Below are 17,052 nucleotides of genomic sequence, written 5' to 3' on the forward strand. Positions count from 1 at the left end.
CGCAAGCGTTCGCGGAAGTCTCGCGATGTCGCGCCTCTGTTTTGAAGCACTTTTGCGCAGCCTTAACAGTCATTTGTTTCTACCCAGCTAGTGTGGTGTTGCATCTCATCACTCAACTTCCGGTTTTCTTATCGTTGTCGACTATCAGCAGGTTGCCAGTTTCGGTGCAATGTCCATCTGGTATCTCCACCTTGTTATTGCACAAACGAGGACTCGTCAGACAGACAGTGCAGCACCCGACTCGATGAGGCGTGTGGACCACTTCAGAGGTTTATTAACTAGCTAGCTGATCATCAAAATAAAACAGTGCCACCTTAAAAACATGAGTCCAGAAGGAAAGACACTGTTGAACATCGTAATCCTGGGCTTTGGATTTATGTTCGTGTTCACTGCTTTTTCAACATGTGGAAATATAGAGCAAACTGTGATCAAGAGTTTCAACAGCACTGGCTTCAGTGGGAGTGGATACACAAGCATGTCCATCATCTATGGAGTTTTCTCTGCATCCAACCTTATTGCTCCCTCGGTAGTGGCTGTTATAGGACCACAACTTTCCATGTTCTTTAGTGGACTAGCATACAGTGGATACATTGCCACGTTCATCCAACCCTTCACTTGGAGTTTTTACGCAGCCTCTGTAGTTGTTGGAATAGCGGCTGCAATATTGTGGACTGCTCAGGGTAACCTACTCACCATCAACTCTACAGATGTCACCATTGGCAGGAACTATGGTATTTTCTGGTCCTTGCTACAGTTCAGCTTTTTATTTGGGAACATGTATATTTATTTTGCCTGGTATGGCCATGTTCACATATTAGACAAGGATCGCCAGACTGTATTCATCGCTCTCACGGTCATAAGCCTGATAGGCAGCTTTCTGTTCTTCCTGATCCAGAAGCCAGAGCCTAAGTCCATATCCTCTGATGAATCTGAGTCACTGCTGCAGGCTGAGTCGTCAGAGAGTGCCTCTGTTGTTGTAGTGCCTCAAGGTCTCGGTTCCCAGGCTCTGGATGCTTTCAGGAAGGCATTGCAGCTGTCTGTCACTAAAGAGATGCTGCTGTTAAGCATCTTCATAGCATACACAGGCCTGGAGCTGACCTTTTACAGTGGGGTATATGGGACGTGTATTGGGGCCATGACTCAATTTGGGGACAATGCCAAAAGTCTGATTGGGCTCTCAGGCATTTTCATTGGCATTGGGGAGATCCTGGGAGGGGGCATGTTTGGGATGTTGAACAAGCGCAACCGCTTTGGGAGGAGCCCTGTGGTGCTGTTGGGGCTGATCACTCACTTTGTGGCCTTCTACTTGATCTTCCTGAACATCGCCAGCGACGCCCCTCTGGCCCCAGAGGAGGGTACAAACCTGCAGGCCTTCATCACCCCCAGTGTTGAGTTGGCTCTGCTGTGCAGCTTCCTGCTTGGCCTGGGAGACAGCTGCATCAACACCCAGCTGTTGAGCATTGTGGGATACATGTTCCAGGAGGACAGCGCTCCCGCCTTTGCTGTCTTCTACCTTGTCCAGTCCATCATGGCAGCCCTGGCCTTCTTCTACAGTAACTACCTACTACTGCACTGGCAGCTGCTCATCATGGTGCTAGTGGGCTTCCTGGGCACACTATCCTTCTTCATAGCTGAGTGGATGGTGGTCTCCAGAAGACGCGATACTGACAACAATAGCATATGACAACCTAGGCCTAGGGGACAAGGGGCTGTGGTGAGAGGAACTTCCTATCATCCCTTTAGGACCCTTCAACTGACACTGTCACTGGCCTACCTCAGCCCCACTAAGCACAGACTGTAGGTAATGCTGTTTTTGCAGTCATCCCAACTCTATAGATTTTTGCTTTTCAAGTGCAAGAGACACTTTCTGTTGAATGCTGTATGTTTGCTCTACTTGGAGCAAATCAGTCCTTTTTTTAAAGGAGGGTATGATAGTGAAATCCATACAAAATTATTGAACAATGCTGTGAATATGCATTACTTTGTTGATGTTTATAGAACGCTAATTCTGATTATTTTAACCGCTCTTTCAGATTGTTATTGCAACCCAGCTAAATTCTGGCAAACTGTCATATGTTAAAGGTTCTACTTCTTCCTCTCTGCCACAACAAATTAATTCAGACACTGGCCTCATTTCTGGGGGAAATGGCTCTCTCTTTGAAATAACTTATAAGCCAATTCACAATGATATTGGGCTGGATGCTGATAGGGGGGAAATGCTGAATGATCAGAGAAATTATAGTCAAAGCTTTTATTTTAGGCTATTTACAGAAAAATAAGTCCAGGATGCTTTGCTAGCCATAGAAAACAAGACATCCACAGGGGCCAACCAATTGGATCCCAGTTTGCTTAAGTGTGCAGCGCCCATCATTGTAGGCTTGATAACCCAAATTGTTATCAGGAAATATTCCAAAAGTATGGAAATCAGCTCTTGTGCTGCGACTCCATATGGGCGGGGATAGTAGTGATCTTAATGAATATTGCCCCATTTCCAGGCTTCCTTGTCTAATTAAAGTTCTTGAATCCTTAGTGAATGTACAACTTTTTTTTATCTGAGAAATGTATTTTGAATGTAAACCAATCAGGGTCTAGACCTGGGCAAAGCACTATTACAGGAACCACTTTAGTTGTTAATGATCTTGTCAACGCTTTAGACACTAAAATGAAATGTGCTGCTTTGCTTGTGGACCTGTCAAAAGCTTTTGATACTGTTGATCATGCTATTTTATTGAATAAGTTGTCCTCGATAGGCCTGAGGTCTGACTCCTGTTCATGGTTTAATGATTATCTTAGTGAAAGAACTCAAGCCATCATGATTGATGGGGTTAAGTCTGAATTTCTTGATGTAAGTAATTTCTTGATGTAAGGTGTACCACAGGGGTCGCTTTTGGGACCTGTTCTCTTCACTATTTATATAAACACCATTGGTCAATCTGTGTTAAAAATGGTAAAATTAATCTATATGCAGATTTTTTACTTTTTAATTAACTAGTCATTTACAATGACAGCCTGCCAAAAGTCCTCCTGCAGGGATGGGGGCCTGGGATTAAAGAAAATAAATAAATACAATATAAATATAGGACAAAACACACATCACAACAAGAGAGACAACACAACACTACATAGCAAGGCAGCAACACATGACAACACAGCATGGTAGCAACACAACATAACAACAACATGGTAGCAGCACAAAACATGGTACACACATTATTGGGCACAGTCAACAGCACAAAGGTCAAGAAGGTAGAGACAACAATACATCACACAAAGCAGCCACAACTGTCAGTAAGAGTGCCCATGATTGAGTCTTTGAATTAATAGATTGAGAAAAAACTGTCCAGTTTGAGTGTTTGTTGCAGCTCGTTCCAGTCGCAAGCTACAGCGAACTGAAAAGAGGAGTGATCCAGGGTCAGTCTTAATGTTAACACAACACATCTTCCTTCCTTTAACATTAAAATAATGTTCTCTAACCTCACGTCACATGTCAAATCTCACATTTGTTTACTCAGCATTGCATAACATGCAAAAAAAAAATGTGTGTGTGTGGGGGGGGGGGGGGTCAAAATCACACATCAAACATATTTTGAGCATGTTTTTTTTTCTCCAAAGAAATACAGTTTCTGGCCAACAATACTCTATTGTGGCTCTCTTTGTTTTCACATAAACAAAAACATTCAGTCCAGATGCTTTTTTTAAGCAGTTTTCCTGCTCATGGGACCATTCCCATTAGTTGTTCTGTTCCAGAAGACCTCTGGGTGGAGTGGACTGTGCTGACAATTGAGGTATGAACTTTGCAAGGTAGGCGATCATGCCTGTGAAGCATCTCATGTCGTCCTTGTTCTTTGAGTGCTCCATTTTGTTGATCGCTGATGTTTTCCTCAGGTCTGGTTTGACTCCCTCCTCTGAGAGTACGTCTCCCATAAAGTGTTTCCCCCCACCAAACTCGCATTTGTCGTTGTTTAGTTTCAGGTTGACTTTCCATGTCAGTTCCAGCACATGTCTCACTCTCGCGTTGTGTTCTTTTTGTGGACCCCCAGACGATGATGTCGTCCATCATTGTCTCTACTCCTGGAATACGCTCGAAAATCATGTGGATTGTCTTGTGGTAGACCTCTGGCGCTGAGAGAATCCTGTATGGTAGACAAAGAAATCTGTACCTGCCCTCAGGTGTGTTGAATGTGCATAGCCTTTAGCTTGCATCATCTAGCTTCATTTGCCAGAATCCTGATGAGGCATCAAGCTTACTGAACCACTTTGCTCCAGCAAACAGCAACATGATCTATTTTCTGGTTGGCAACTTGAAATGCTCTCACTTGATGGCTGTGTTGAGATCTCTCGGGTCTAGACATATCCTGAGATCGCCGTTCTTTTTCACCACAATAACCAGTGAGCTTACCCAATCTGTAGGTTCATTGATTTTTGTGATGACGTCCAATTTCTCCATGAGTCCGAGTTCCTCCTTGATCTTTTTCCTCAGTGTGAATGGAACTTTCCTGCACGAATGCACAACTGGAGTAACTTTGTCATCGCTACATGTTTTGTGTCCTCCAGCTAAACATCCGAGACCTTCAAACACATCCTTGTACTCAGTCAGTAGTTATTCTTGGTCATTTTCAGTCTGTGATGTCACTACAAACACTCTTCACCAGATTCAGCTTTTCACATGCACTGTTTTCTAGGACAGACTGAACACTTTTCCACGATCAGCAGCTGTGCTTTTAACTGTTTTCCTTTGTGCTGTAAAGTTATTATGCAGCTTCCTTTGACTGGTACATTCTCCCAAGTAACCTTCACAGGGTGTATTTTGCCTTATACTTTGTGTTTTGTAGTCATCCAGCAACAACAGGTTTACCTGAGCTCCAGTATCGAGCTTGAATGGTTTTATAGTCTCATTCATGATCAATGGCACAATCCATTCAGCTTTTATTGCATTGCAAATATCCAATCAACAAAGAAATCTTCAGTTTCCTCCTTGACTGTGTAAAAAAAATATTTGTAGCCTCAGCTCTGCAGAATTTTGAGAAAGTATTATTTTCCCCAAAGTTGTTACACAATTTTCCATATGGAGGGAAATTTTATAGCTTGTGGATAACTCATCATTTTCCACATGTAAGCTGTGTTCGAATACTCATACTACCCACACTAGCCGTACTATTTGTGACGTGAATTGAGTATATAGTATGTTTATTGGTCATAGTATGGATATACCGTAATTGCTGGACTATAAGCCGCTACTTTTTTCCCACGCTTTGAACCTTGCGGTTTATACAATGACACGGCTAATTTATGGATTTTTCCCGCTTTCACAAGATTCATGCCGCCAAAAAACTGAGCACCGTCACATAATGTGACGTAAATCGAGCGCGCTCAAACTTCCCATCATTATGATTACGGTAGTTATTTTGTCACCCTCATCATGGCAAAGACACGGAGAAATGCATATGATGCAGCTTTCAAGTTGAAGGCGATCGATCTGGCTGTTGGAAAAGGAAATAGAGCTGTTGCACGGGAGCTTGGCCTTAATGAGTCAATGATAAGACGTTGGAAACAGCAGCGTGAGGAACTGACTCAGTGCAAAAAGACGAAAAAAGCTTTCAGAGGGAAGAAAAGCAGATGGCCCGAACTAGAAAATGAGCTTGAAGAATGGGTCAACACACAGAGAGCAGACGGCCGAGGTGTTTCAACTGTGCAGATCCGACTGAAAGCCAAAACAATCGCCACCGCAATGAAGTTTGAGGATTTTAGAGGTGGACCATCGTGGTGTCTAAGATTTATGAGACGTAAGGGCCTGTCCATCAGGGTACGGACGAGTCTGTGTCAGCAGCTCCCTCCCGACTACGAGGAAAAAGTTTCAAACTTCCGCAAATTCACTGATGCAAAGATAGAGGAGCATTCCATCGGCCCGCACAACATCATAAATATGGATGAGGTTCCTCTGACGTTTGACCTGCCTCTCACTCGGACTGTCAACAGGAAAGGCGAATCATCCGTCACGCTGAAAACAACTGGGCATGAAAAAACGCACTTCACCTGTGTTCTGAGCTGCACGGCATCGGGAGAAAAGCTTCCACCGATGTTGATTTTTAAACGCATGACGATGCCAAAAGAAAAATTCCCGAGAGGAATTGTTGTGAAAGTCAACAAGAAAGGATGGATGACGGAAGGCCTAATGCATGAATGGCATACGGAGTGTTACGGCAAGCGACCGGGAGGATTCTTTCACAAGAACAAGGCATTGCTCGTGTTGGACAGCATGAGGGCCCACATAACAGATTCTGTGAAAGAAGCCATCAAGAGGACAAACTCAATTCCAGCTGTGATTCCTGGGGGCACAACAAAGTATTTGCAGCCACTGGACATCAGTGTAAATCGTGCATTTAAGGTGGCGCTCCGTGTTCAGTGGGAGGCTTGGATGACAAGTGGGGAGAAATCCTTCACTAAAACGGGCCGCATGCGAAGAGCCACTTATGGTCAAGTCTGCCAGTGGGTCCTGACAGCGTGGAGCATTGTCAAAAAATCCACTATCAACAGGTTTCGAAAGGCTGGACTGCTGCGTGTTGTTGAGGGCAGTTCAGCGGGGAATTTGCCTCCGGATGAAAGTGACGAGAGCGACAATGAAAACGATCCAACATCGGATGAAGCAATTCTGAGGCTATTCAACTCCGACACCGAAGGAGATGACTTCAGTGGTTTCAGTGCACAGGAGGAGGAAGATAGTGACCAATGACTTTACTGGTAGGCTACTGTTTAATTTTTGTTACAAGCCGTGTTTCGTTAAAGCCTATTTATTTTTATTACAAGCCGTATTTCGTTAAAGCCTATTTATTTTTGTTACAAGCCGTGTTTCGTTTAAAGGCTGTGTAAAGTTAATTTGTTTCAATGTACCGGTAGGCACCTGCGGCTTATAGACATGTGCGGCGTATTTATGTACAAAATACATTTTTTTTTTTTTAAATCAGTTGGTGCGGTTTATATTCAGGTGCGCTTAATAGTCCAGCAATTACGGTAGTTAGTATGCCAAAAATTTCCGGATGTCGTACTAAATTTGCCAAAATATGAAGTATACAAACAGGACACGATTTCTGTACCTTAGGGCCCATAATGCAATTCTTCCGGAAATGGGCGTGGCTTCACATTGATTTTAAGAAAATGGCGGAAAATATGCAGCCGAAGTCCAATGTTAGCAGATACAAATGCATTGCTTTAACTAATTATGCCAACTAATTAATTGAGCAATGTAATAAAGTAATTACTTTTCAAATAAGTTACCTTACACGTTATGTTGCTGACAATTTATTTGCTACGCTGTCCTTACGAACGACATCTCAATCTTTTCATTCAAAGACTCAATCATGGACACTTTCACTGACAGTTGTCGCTGCTTTGTGAGATGTATTGTTGTCTCTACTTTCTTGCCCTTTGTGCTGTTGACTGTGCCCAATAATGCTTGTACCATGTTTTGGCGCTGCTACCATGTTGTGTTGCTCCCGTCCCTGCAGGAGGCCTTTTGCCTTTTGGTAGGCCGTCATTGTAAATAAGAATTTGTTCTTAAATGACTTGCCTAATTAAATAAAGGTTAAATTAAATAAAAAAACATAGCATAAAATATCTAAGTAGTAATTTGTTATGCTAGCTAGCAAGAGGTTGCATAGCAACAGCATCAACTTTCGGTAGACCAGCAAAGAACTAGTACCTTTGACTGAAAGGATACTGTTCCGTTTTATAGTATACTAAAATGAACTAATAGTATGTAGTATATACTCATTAAGTGTGTAGTATACAGTATGTGTATTCGAACACAGCTGTAGTGTTTAGATGTTTCTCTTTTACTTGTTTTTGTTTTGTACAGTGTTGTCTGTTGCTCCTCTCTTTTTACTGCATGCACTGCAGTCTCATCCCTATGCAGCTCCTTAGCTTGTGCTCAGGTGGTTTCAGCTTCTCTATACATGTTCAATGCTTTATCCATTATCAATGGTATGCCACAGACTATCCTGTCTTTCACTAGTGAGTCTTTCTTTCATATTTTCAAATTCACACATTTTGCTCAGTGTGATGAACTCAGCCAAGTATTGGTCAAAACTGACTCCCTGTTTCTGATTATGAGAGAAAAACTTGTAACTCTCTCAAACGTGATGTTCTGGCTTGGTACAAAGTACTCTTCAAATTTAGCCATGAGCACAGTCAATGTCAAGTTTGCCTCTTCTAAATTTCAAATGCATCCTCTCCAATAACATGCAGAAAAATGGACGCTTTCAATTTGCCATCATCTCCCCCTGCTCCACTGGCTGCTAGGCAGTGGTGTGTATTCATGGATTCCAAGGGAAGTAAGGCTTCCCCAAAACATTTACAAAAAAAATAAAAATATATAAAATAATTTATCTTTCATCTCTCTGTGTTTCATAATTTCCCTTCAATCCCTGTATGTATCTCACTGTAGAAAGCATCCAAGCGAAACAGTAGCCCATCTATTTGATGCTGTTTGGTCAAAAAGAGCATGATATTGTTGCCCCCCATAGCATTGAATGCAAGGGAAGCCAGCAAGCATTTGGCCTCCCTTGATACATTTTTTTTTAGAGAATAATAGCAAATCAGCATTGAGCTGAACTGTGTGAGCTCAACTGTGAATGGTCCTGGCGCACCAAAAATAAATGTCAAGGGAAGACAGTTTTGATTTGGCTTCCGACCAATCACATCACGCTAAACATCATTGACAGAAGAAAACTTTAATTGTTGTGTTGTTCTCCGGTGGCTAGCTAAAATGGTCACTTTCCTAAATTAACAACGGTCCTGATCCAACCATCTGCGTAGAGGTGGATCAGAGAATCACCAGCAGCAAGAGCGACATCATTGATGTATACAGAGAAGAGAGTCGGCCCGAGAATTGAACCCTGTGGCACCCCCATAGAGACTGCCAGAGGTCCGGACAACAAGCCCTCTGATTTGACACACTGAACTCTATCAGAGAAGTAGTTGGTGAACCAGGCGAGGCAGTCATTTGAGAAACCAAGGCTGTTTAGTCTGCCGATAAGAATGTGGTGATTGGCGGAGTCGAAAGCCTTGGCCAGGTCAATGAATACGGCTGCACAGTAATGTCTCTTATCGATGGCGGTTATGATATTGTTTAGGACCTTGAACGTGGCTGAGGTGCACCCATGACCAGCTCTGATCCGGATTGCATAGCGGAGAAGGTACGGTGGGATACGAAATGGTCGGGAATCTGTTTGTTAACTTGGCTTTCGAAGACCTTAGAAAGGTAGGGTAGGATAGATATAGGTCTGTAGCAGTTTGGGTCTAGAGTGTCTCCCCTTTTGAAGAGGGGGATGACCGCAGCTGCTTTCCAATCTTTGGGAATATCAGACGACACGAAAGAGAGTTTGAACAGGCTAGTAATAGGGGCTGCAACAATTTTGGCACCATTTTAGAAAGAGAGGGTCCAGATTGTCTAGCCCGGCTGATTTGTAGGGGTCCAGATTTTGCAGCTCTTTTAGAACATCAGCTATCTGGATTTGGGTGCAGGAGAAATGGTGGAGGCTTGGGCGAGTTGCTGTGGTGGGTGCCGAGCAGTCGACTGGGGTAGGGGTAGCCAGGTGGAAAGCATGGCCAGCCGTAGAAAAATGCTTATTGAAATTCTCAATTATAGTGGATTTATAGGTGGTGACAGTGTTTCCTAGCCTCAGTGCAGAGGGCAACTGGGAGGAGGTGCTCTTATTCTCCATGGACTTTAGTGTCCCAGAAGTTTTTTGAGTTTGTGCTACAGGGTGCAAATTTCTGTTTGAAAAAGCTAGCCTTAGCTTTCCTAACTGCCTGTGTATATTGGTTCCTAACTTCCCTGAAAAGTTGCATATCACTGGGGCTATTCGATACTAATGCAGTATGCCACAGGATGTTTTTGTGCTGGTCAAGGGCAGACAGGTCCGGTGTGAACCAGGGGCTATATCTGTTCCTGGTTCATTTTTTTAAAATAAAGCATACTTATTTAAGATGGTGAGGAAGGCACTTTTAAGGAATAACCAGGCATCCTCTACTTATGGGATGAGGTCAATATCATTCCAGGATACCCCGGCCAGGTCGATTAGAAAGGCCTGCTCGCTGAAGTGTTTTAGGAAGCGTTTGACAGTGATGAGGGGTGGTCGTTTGACTGCAGACCCATTACGGATGCAGGCAATGAGGCAGTGATCCCTGAGATCTTGGTTGACAACAGCAGAGGTGTATTTGGAGGGTGAGTTGGTTAGGATGATATCGATGACAGTGCCCGTGTTTACGGATTTGGGGTTGTACCTGGTAGGTTCATTGATAATTTGTGTGAGATTGATAGCATCAAGCTTAGATTGTAGGATGGCCGGGGTGTTAAGCATATCCCGGTTTAGGTCACCTAGCAACACGAGCTCTGAAGATAGATGAGGGAGGTCACATTTTTTTTTAAACAAGCATGGCCTTAGTATACCCAAGAAGACAGAAGGCTGCGATCGGTGCTTCAACAAAGTACTGAGTAAAGGGTCTGAATACTTGTACAGGTATTTTTTTTAAATATATATTTTTTTATAGATTTGCAAAAATGTCTAAAAACCTGTTTTCACTTTGTCATTATGGGGTATTGTGTGTAGATTGATGAGGGGGGGGGGGGGGGAAATAATTTGATCAATTTTAGAATAGGGCTATAATGTAACAAAATGTGGAAAAAGTCAAGGGGTCTGAATACTTTCCGAATGCACTGTATTTAGTATAGTTTTATCTAAAACGGATAACTTTTTTAATGTTTTACAATTTTCATTTGATGAAATTCACTGAGGAGGATGGTCCTCCCCTTCCTCCTTAGAGGAGCCTCCACTGATTCATACATTATGCCTCTGGCCTGAGAGGTTGGAAGTTCAATATGTAGCTAGAAGTAATAGGCTAGATTAACTAGCTGGCTAATCTTTGCCCATGAAAGGAAGTTAGACGAGCGAGCACGGCGTAAAACATACCTTTTTTTTACCAGCTAAAACGGATGAACATGCTTTGTAATATTTCTAAAACAATAAACGTATTACAGGTATGAAGTAATGTGTTAAATTGTTTAAGACATTTTTTGTGACATTTTATCCAAAAGATCACAGATGAGACAATTGTTCACCTGCCCCTTTAAGGGCTAGAGGTTATCGTGGTAAGACGACTGAAATAATGTTTTTGCCTGTGAGGTTGAGTCTGACTAGTAGCCGCTAGTCAGTTGAAAGTCAAACATTGTTTTTCAACCTAGCTTGCGAACCAAACAATATAAATTGCAAAAAAACACATGGACAAAGTTTCACTTCAGTAGACTTTAGTTTCAAGTAAATTAGACCAACTTTTATACCTGTGCACCACGCTTCTAAAAATGTATATTTCATTCAGCGCAAGGTGGGATAGGCTATAGTAGGCTTTGCAGTTCTTTCACTTTGTGCTATTCATTTACCAGCTATAAAACAAAACGGCAGAAATACTTTGAAAACAGCTACTGCAGCATTCATTTTGCTAGAAATGTGATCATACTTGACCATTTGTGTTTACAAATGCGAGTGAAATTAACACCCGCATTTTGGCGGATGTTAAATTTAGGCCCTGCTAGTGAGCAAGCATTTTTGCCAGGTAGCCTAGGACAACAAAAACTAAAAGTGTGTACTGTATGACAATCATAGACTGTTTCGGCAACATGAGAGAAAGGAGGATGGCATTGGTCGGCAAATCCGACCGCGACGCCATCTTGCTCCTACCATCTTATAGGCAGAAACTCAAACAGGATGTATCAGTGACTAGAACCATTCAACGCTGGTCTGACCAATTGGAATCCATGCTTCAAGATTGTTTTGATCACGCAGACTCAGATAACAATATCGATCTATACGCTGCCTTGGTGAGTGAGTTTATAAAGAAGTGCATTGGAGATGTTGTACCCACTGTGACAATTAAAACCTATCCTAACCAGAAACCGTGGATGGATGGCGGCAATCACACAAAACTGAAAGAGCAAACCAACACATGTAACCATGGGAAGAGGTCAGGGAATATAAACAGTGTAGTTATTCCCTCCACAAGGCAATCAAACAAGCGAAATGCCGGTACAGGGACAAAGTAGAGTTGCAATTCAATGGCTCAGACACGAGACGTATGTGGCAGGGTCTACAGGAACTCCCAGACTACAAAAAGAAAACCAGCCACGTCACGGACACCGACGACACGCTTACAGACAAACTAAACACCTTCTTTGCCCGCTTTGAGGATAATACAGTGCCACCGTCGCAGCCCACTAACAAGGACTGCGTCTTATCCCCGCCCTGTGCAATTGGGTCCTGGACTTTGACGGGCCGCCCCCAGGTGGTGAAGGTAGGAAACAACATCTCCACTTTGCTGACCCTCAACACTGGGGCCCCACAAGGGTGCGTGCTCAGCCCCCTCCTGTACTCCCTATTCCTCCAACGACTGCGTAGCCATGCACACCTCCAACTCAATCATCAAGTTTGCAGACGACACAACTGTAGTGGGCTTGAATACCAACAACAATGAGACATCCTACAGGGAGGTGAGGGCACTGGGAGTGTGGTGTCAGGAAAACAACCTGTCACTCAAAGTCAACAAAACAAAGGAGATGATCGTGGACTTCAGGAAACAGCAGAGGGAGCACCCCAATATCCACATCGAAGTGACAGCAGTTGAGAAGGGAAAGTTTTAAGGTCCTCGGCATACACATCACAGACAAACTGAAATGGTCCACCCACACAGACAGTGTGGTGAAGAAGGCGCAACAGTGCCTCTTCATTATCAGGAAGCTGAAGAAATTTGGCTTGTCACCCAACACTCTGACAAACCTTTACAGATGCACAATCGAGAGCATCTTGACGGGCTGTATCACAGCCTGGTATGGCAAATGCACCGCCCTCAACCGCAAGGCTCTCCAGAGGGTGGTGCGGTCTGCACAACGCATCACCGGGGACTCACCTTCCTGCCCTCCATGACACTTACAGCACCCGATGTCCCCGATGCATCAAAGCTGGGACCGAGAGACTAAAAAACAGCTTCTATCTCAAGGCAATCAGACTGCTAAACAGCAATCACTAACTCAGAGGCTGCTCAGAGAGGCTGCTTGGAAAGACAGTACCGTGCAGTATCGAAGAGCCCTTACTGCTGCTCGATCATCCTATTTTTCCAACTTAATTGAGGAAAATAAGAACAATCCAAAATGTATTTTTGATACTGTCGCAAAGCTAACTAAAAAGCAGCATTCCCCAAGAGAGGATGGCTTTCACTTCAGCAGTGAAATATTCATGAACTTCTTTGAGGAAAAGATCATGATCATTAGAAAGCAATTTACGGACTCTTTAAATCTGCGTATTTGTAACAATCGTCGTTGGTGGAATGAGACCAAGATGCAGAGTGGGGCCGGTTAATCATATTCTTTAATGCTAACCAGGAAAAACAAGAACAAGAAAACCAACTAAACGTACAGCCTTGTAGGGCTCAACCGCAACCAAACAAGAACAAGATCCCACAACATAGGTGGGAAAAAAGGCTACGTAAGTATGATTCCCAATCAGAGAAAACGATAGACAGCTGCCTCTGATTGGGAACCACACTCAAACACAAAGAAATACAACACATAGAATGCCCACCCAAATCACACCCTGACCAAACAGAGACATAAAAAGGTTCTCTAAGGTCAGGGCATGACAGTATTCCTCCAAAGCTCAGTTGTCTTGAGTCTACACAACTCTGCCAGGACCTAGGATCAAGGGAGACAAGTGTTTCAGTACTATATCTCTTGACACAATGAGGAAAATAATAATGGCCTCTAAACCTTCAAGCTGCATACTGGACCCTATTCCAACTAAACTACTGAAAGAGCTGCTTCCTGTGCTTGGCCCTCCTATGTTGAACATAATAAACAGCTCTCTATCCACCGGATGTGTACCAAACTCACTAAAAGTGGCAGTAATAAAGCCTCTCTTGAAAAAGCCGAACCTTGACCCAGAAAATATTTTAAAAAACATCGGCCTATATCGAATCTCCCATTCCTCTCAAAAAATCTTTGAAAAAGCTGTTGCGCAGCAACTCACTGCCTTCCTGAAGACAAACAATGTATACGAAACGCTTCAGTCTGGTTTTAGACCCTATCATAGCACTGAGACTGCACTTGTAAATGTGGTAAATTACCTTTTAATGACGTCAGACCGAGGCTCTGCATCTGTCCTCGTGCTCCTAGATCTTAGTGCTGCTTTTGATACCATCGATCACCACATTCTTTTGGAGAGATTGGAAACCCAAATTGGTCTCCACAGACAAGTTTGACCTGCTTTCAATCAGTTTGTCTCTGTGGATGGTTTGTCCTCTGACAAATCAACTGTATATTTCGGTGTTCCTCAAGGTTCTGTTTTAGGACCACTATTGTTTTCACTAAATATTTTACCTCTTGGTGATATAATTTGGAAACATAATGTTAACTATCACTGCTATGCGGATGACACACCGCTGTACATTTCGATGAAATATGGTGAAGCCCCAAAATTGCCCTCGCTGGAAGACTGTGTTTCAGACATAAGGAACTGGATGGCTGCAAATGTTCTACTTTTAAACTCTGGGAAAACAGAGATGCTGTCACGCGGGACTAGATGGGTGAGGGAGGAGTCAGGCGCAGAGAGTTCCACAGGGAAAAGGTGGACTTTAATGCGGCACAAAATAACAAGCCCACAACACAGGGCGCGGACAATAATGTGGACCACCCAAAACACAGGGTGCCAGGTCCAGAACACGTACACACGTAACAAAAATACAATCCCTCACAAAACAAGGGTGGGTACACGTACTTTAAATAAGGAAGCCCATTTAAGCACATACAACAGGATACAGGTGAAACTAATAAGACAAAACAAACAGACAACGAAAAAGGGATCGGTGGCGGCTAGTAGGCCGGTGACGACGACCGCCGAGCACCGCCCGAACAGGCAGGGGAGCCAATTCGGCGGAAGTCGTGACAGATGCTGGTTCTTGGTCCAAAGAAACAAAGAGATCTTCTGTTGAATCTGACAATTAATCTTGATGTTTGTACAGTCTTCTCAAATAAAACTGTGAAGGACCTCAGCGTTACTCTGGACACTGATCTAGCTTTTGACAAACATATCAAAACTGTTTAAAGAACAGCTTTTTTCCATCTACGTAACATTGCAAAAATCTGAAACTTTCTGTCCAAAAATGATGCAGAAAAATTAATCCATGAATCTTGACTAGAACCAGAAAATTTGATCATATTATTCTAGTGCTAGCCTCTCTGGCTTCCTGTTAAGGCAAGGGCTGATTTCAAGGTTTCACTGCTATCCTACAAGGCATTACATGGGCTTGCGCCTACCTACAGTGGGGGAAAAAAAGTATTTAGTCAGCCACCAATTGTGCAAGTTCTCCCACTTAAAAAGATGAGAGGCCTGTAATTTTCATCATAGGTACACTTCAACTATAACAGACAAAATGAGAGAGAAAAAATCCAGAAAATCACATTGTAGGCTTTTTAATGAATTTATTTGCAAATTATGGTGGAAAATAAGTATTTGGTCACCTACAAACAAGCAAGATTTCTGGCTCTCACAGACCTGTAACTTCTTATTTAAGAGGCTCCTCTGTCCTCCACTCATTACCTGTATTAATGGCACCTGTTTGAACTTGTTATCAGTGTAAAAGACACCTGTCCACAACCTCAAACAGTCACACTCCAAACTCCACTATGGCCAAGACCAAAGAGCTGTCAAAGGATGTCAAAGGACACCAGAAACAAAATTGTAGACCTGCACCAGGCTGGGGAAGACTGAATCTGCAATAGGTAAGCAGCTTGGTTTGAAGAAATCAGCTGTGGGAGCAATTATTAGGAAATGGAAGACATACAAGACCACTGATAATCATCCCTCGATCTGGGGCTCCACGCAAGATCTCACCCCGTGGGGTCAAAAAGATCACAAGAATGGTGAGCAAAAATCCCAGAACCACACGGGGGGACCTAGTGAATGACCTGCAGAGAGCTGGGACCAAAGTAACAAAGCCTACCATCAGTAACACACTACGCCGCCAGGGACTCAAATCCTGCAGTGCCAGACGTGTCCCCCTGCTTAAGCCAGTACATGTCCAGGCCCGTCTGAAGTTTGCTAGAGAGCATTTGGATGATCCAGAAGAAGATTGGGAGAATGTCATATGGTCAGATGAAACCAAAATATAACTTTTTGGTAAAAACTCAACTCGTCGTGTTTGGAGGACAAAGAATGCTGAGTTGCATCCAAAGAACACCATACCTACTGTGAAGCATGGGGGTGGAAACATCATGCTTTGGGGCTGTTTTTCTGCAAAGGGACCAGGACGACTGATCCATGTAAAGGAAAGAATGAATGGGGCCATGTATCGTGAGATTTTGAGTGAAAACCTCCCAAACACACCGCCTGGGCAACGAAGGAGTGGCTTTGTAAGAAGCATTTCAAGGTCCTGGAGTGGCCAGTCTCCAGATCTCAACCCCATAGAAAATCTTTGGAGGGAGTTGAAAGTCCGTGTTGCCCAGCAACAGCCCCAAAACATCACTGCTCCAGAGGAGATCTGCATGGAGGAATGGGCCAAAATACCAGCAACAGTGTGTGAAAACCTTGTGAAGACTTACAGAAAACATTTGACCTCCATCATTCATTAAAAATCCTACAATGTGATTTTTTTTCTCTCATTTTGTCTGTCATAGTTGTAGTGTACCTATGATGAAAATTACAGGCCTCTCTCATCTTTTTAAGTGGGATAACTTGCACAATTGGTGGCTGACTAAATACTTTTTGCCCCACTGTATCTTTCCGATTCGATCCTGCCGTACATACCAGAGAGAACTTTATTCTCTCTCATACCTACACGTACGCTACGGTCACAAGACGCAGGCCTCCTAACTGTCCCTAGAATTACTAAGTAAACAGCTGGAGGGAGGGCTTTCAACTATATAGCACCATTTTTATGGAATGGTCTGCCTACCCATGTGAGAAACGCAGACTCGGTCTCAACCTTTAAGTCTTTATTGAAGACTCATCTCTT

The 17,052-nt window shown here is 43.3% G+C and overlaps 1 protein-coding gene across 1 annotated transcript; it reads left to right on the forward strand.

Moving 5' to 3' along the window:
* The first annotated feature begins 17 nt into the window (after positions 1–17).
* On the forward strand, positions 18–3,478 carry LOC115134718 (UNC93-like protein MFSD11). The gene has a single exon (XM_029668905.2). The coding sequence runs from the start codon at positions 323–325 to the stop codon at positions 1,682–1,684; it is 1,362 nt and encodes a 453-aa protein (XP_029524765.1). The 5' UTR covers positions 18–322; the 3' UTR covers positions 1,685–3,478.
* The last annotated feature ends 13,574 nt before the right edge of the window (positions 3,479–17,052 follow it).

Source organism: Oncorhynchus nerka, linkage group LG9a (assembly GCF_034236695.1).
Source record: "Oncorhynchus nerka isolate Pitt River linkage group LG9a, Oner_Uvic_2.0, whole genome shotgun sequence".
NCBI classification, from domain to species: Eukaryota; Metazoa; Chordata; class Actinopteri; order Salmoniformes; family Salmonidae; genus Oncorhynchus; species Oncorhynchus nerka.

Excerpts from the sequence above, each read along its gene's own strand:
- LOC115134718 (XM_029668905.2), top strand. The coding sequence starts at position 323 with ATGAGTCCAGAAGGAAAGACACTGTTGAACATCGTAATCCTGGGCTTT.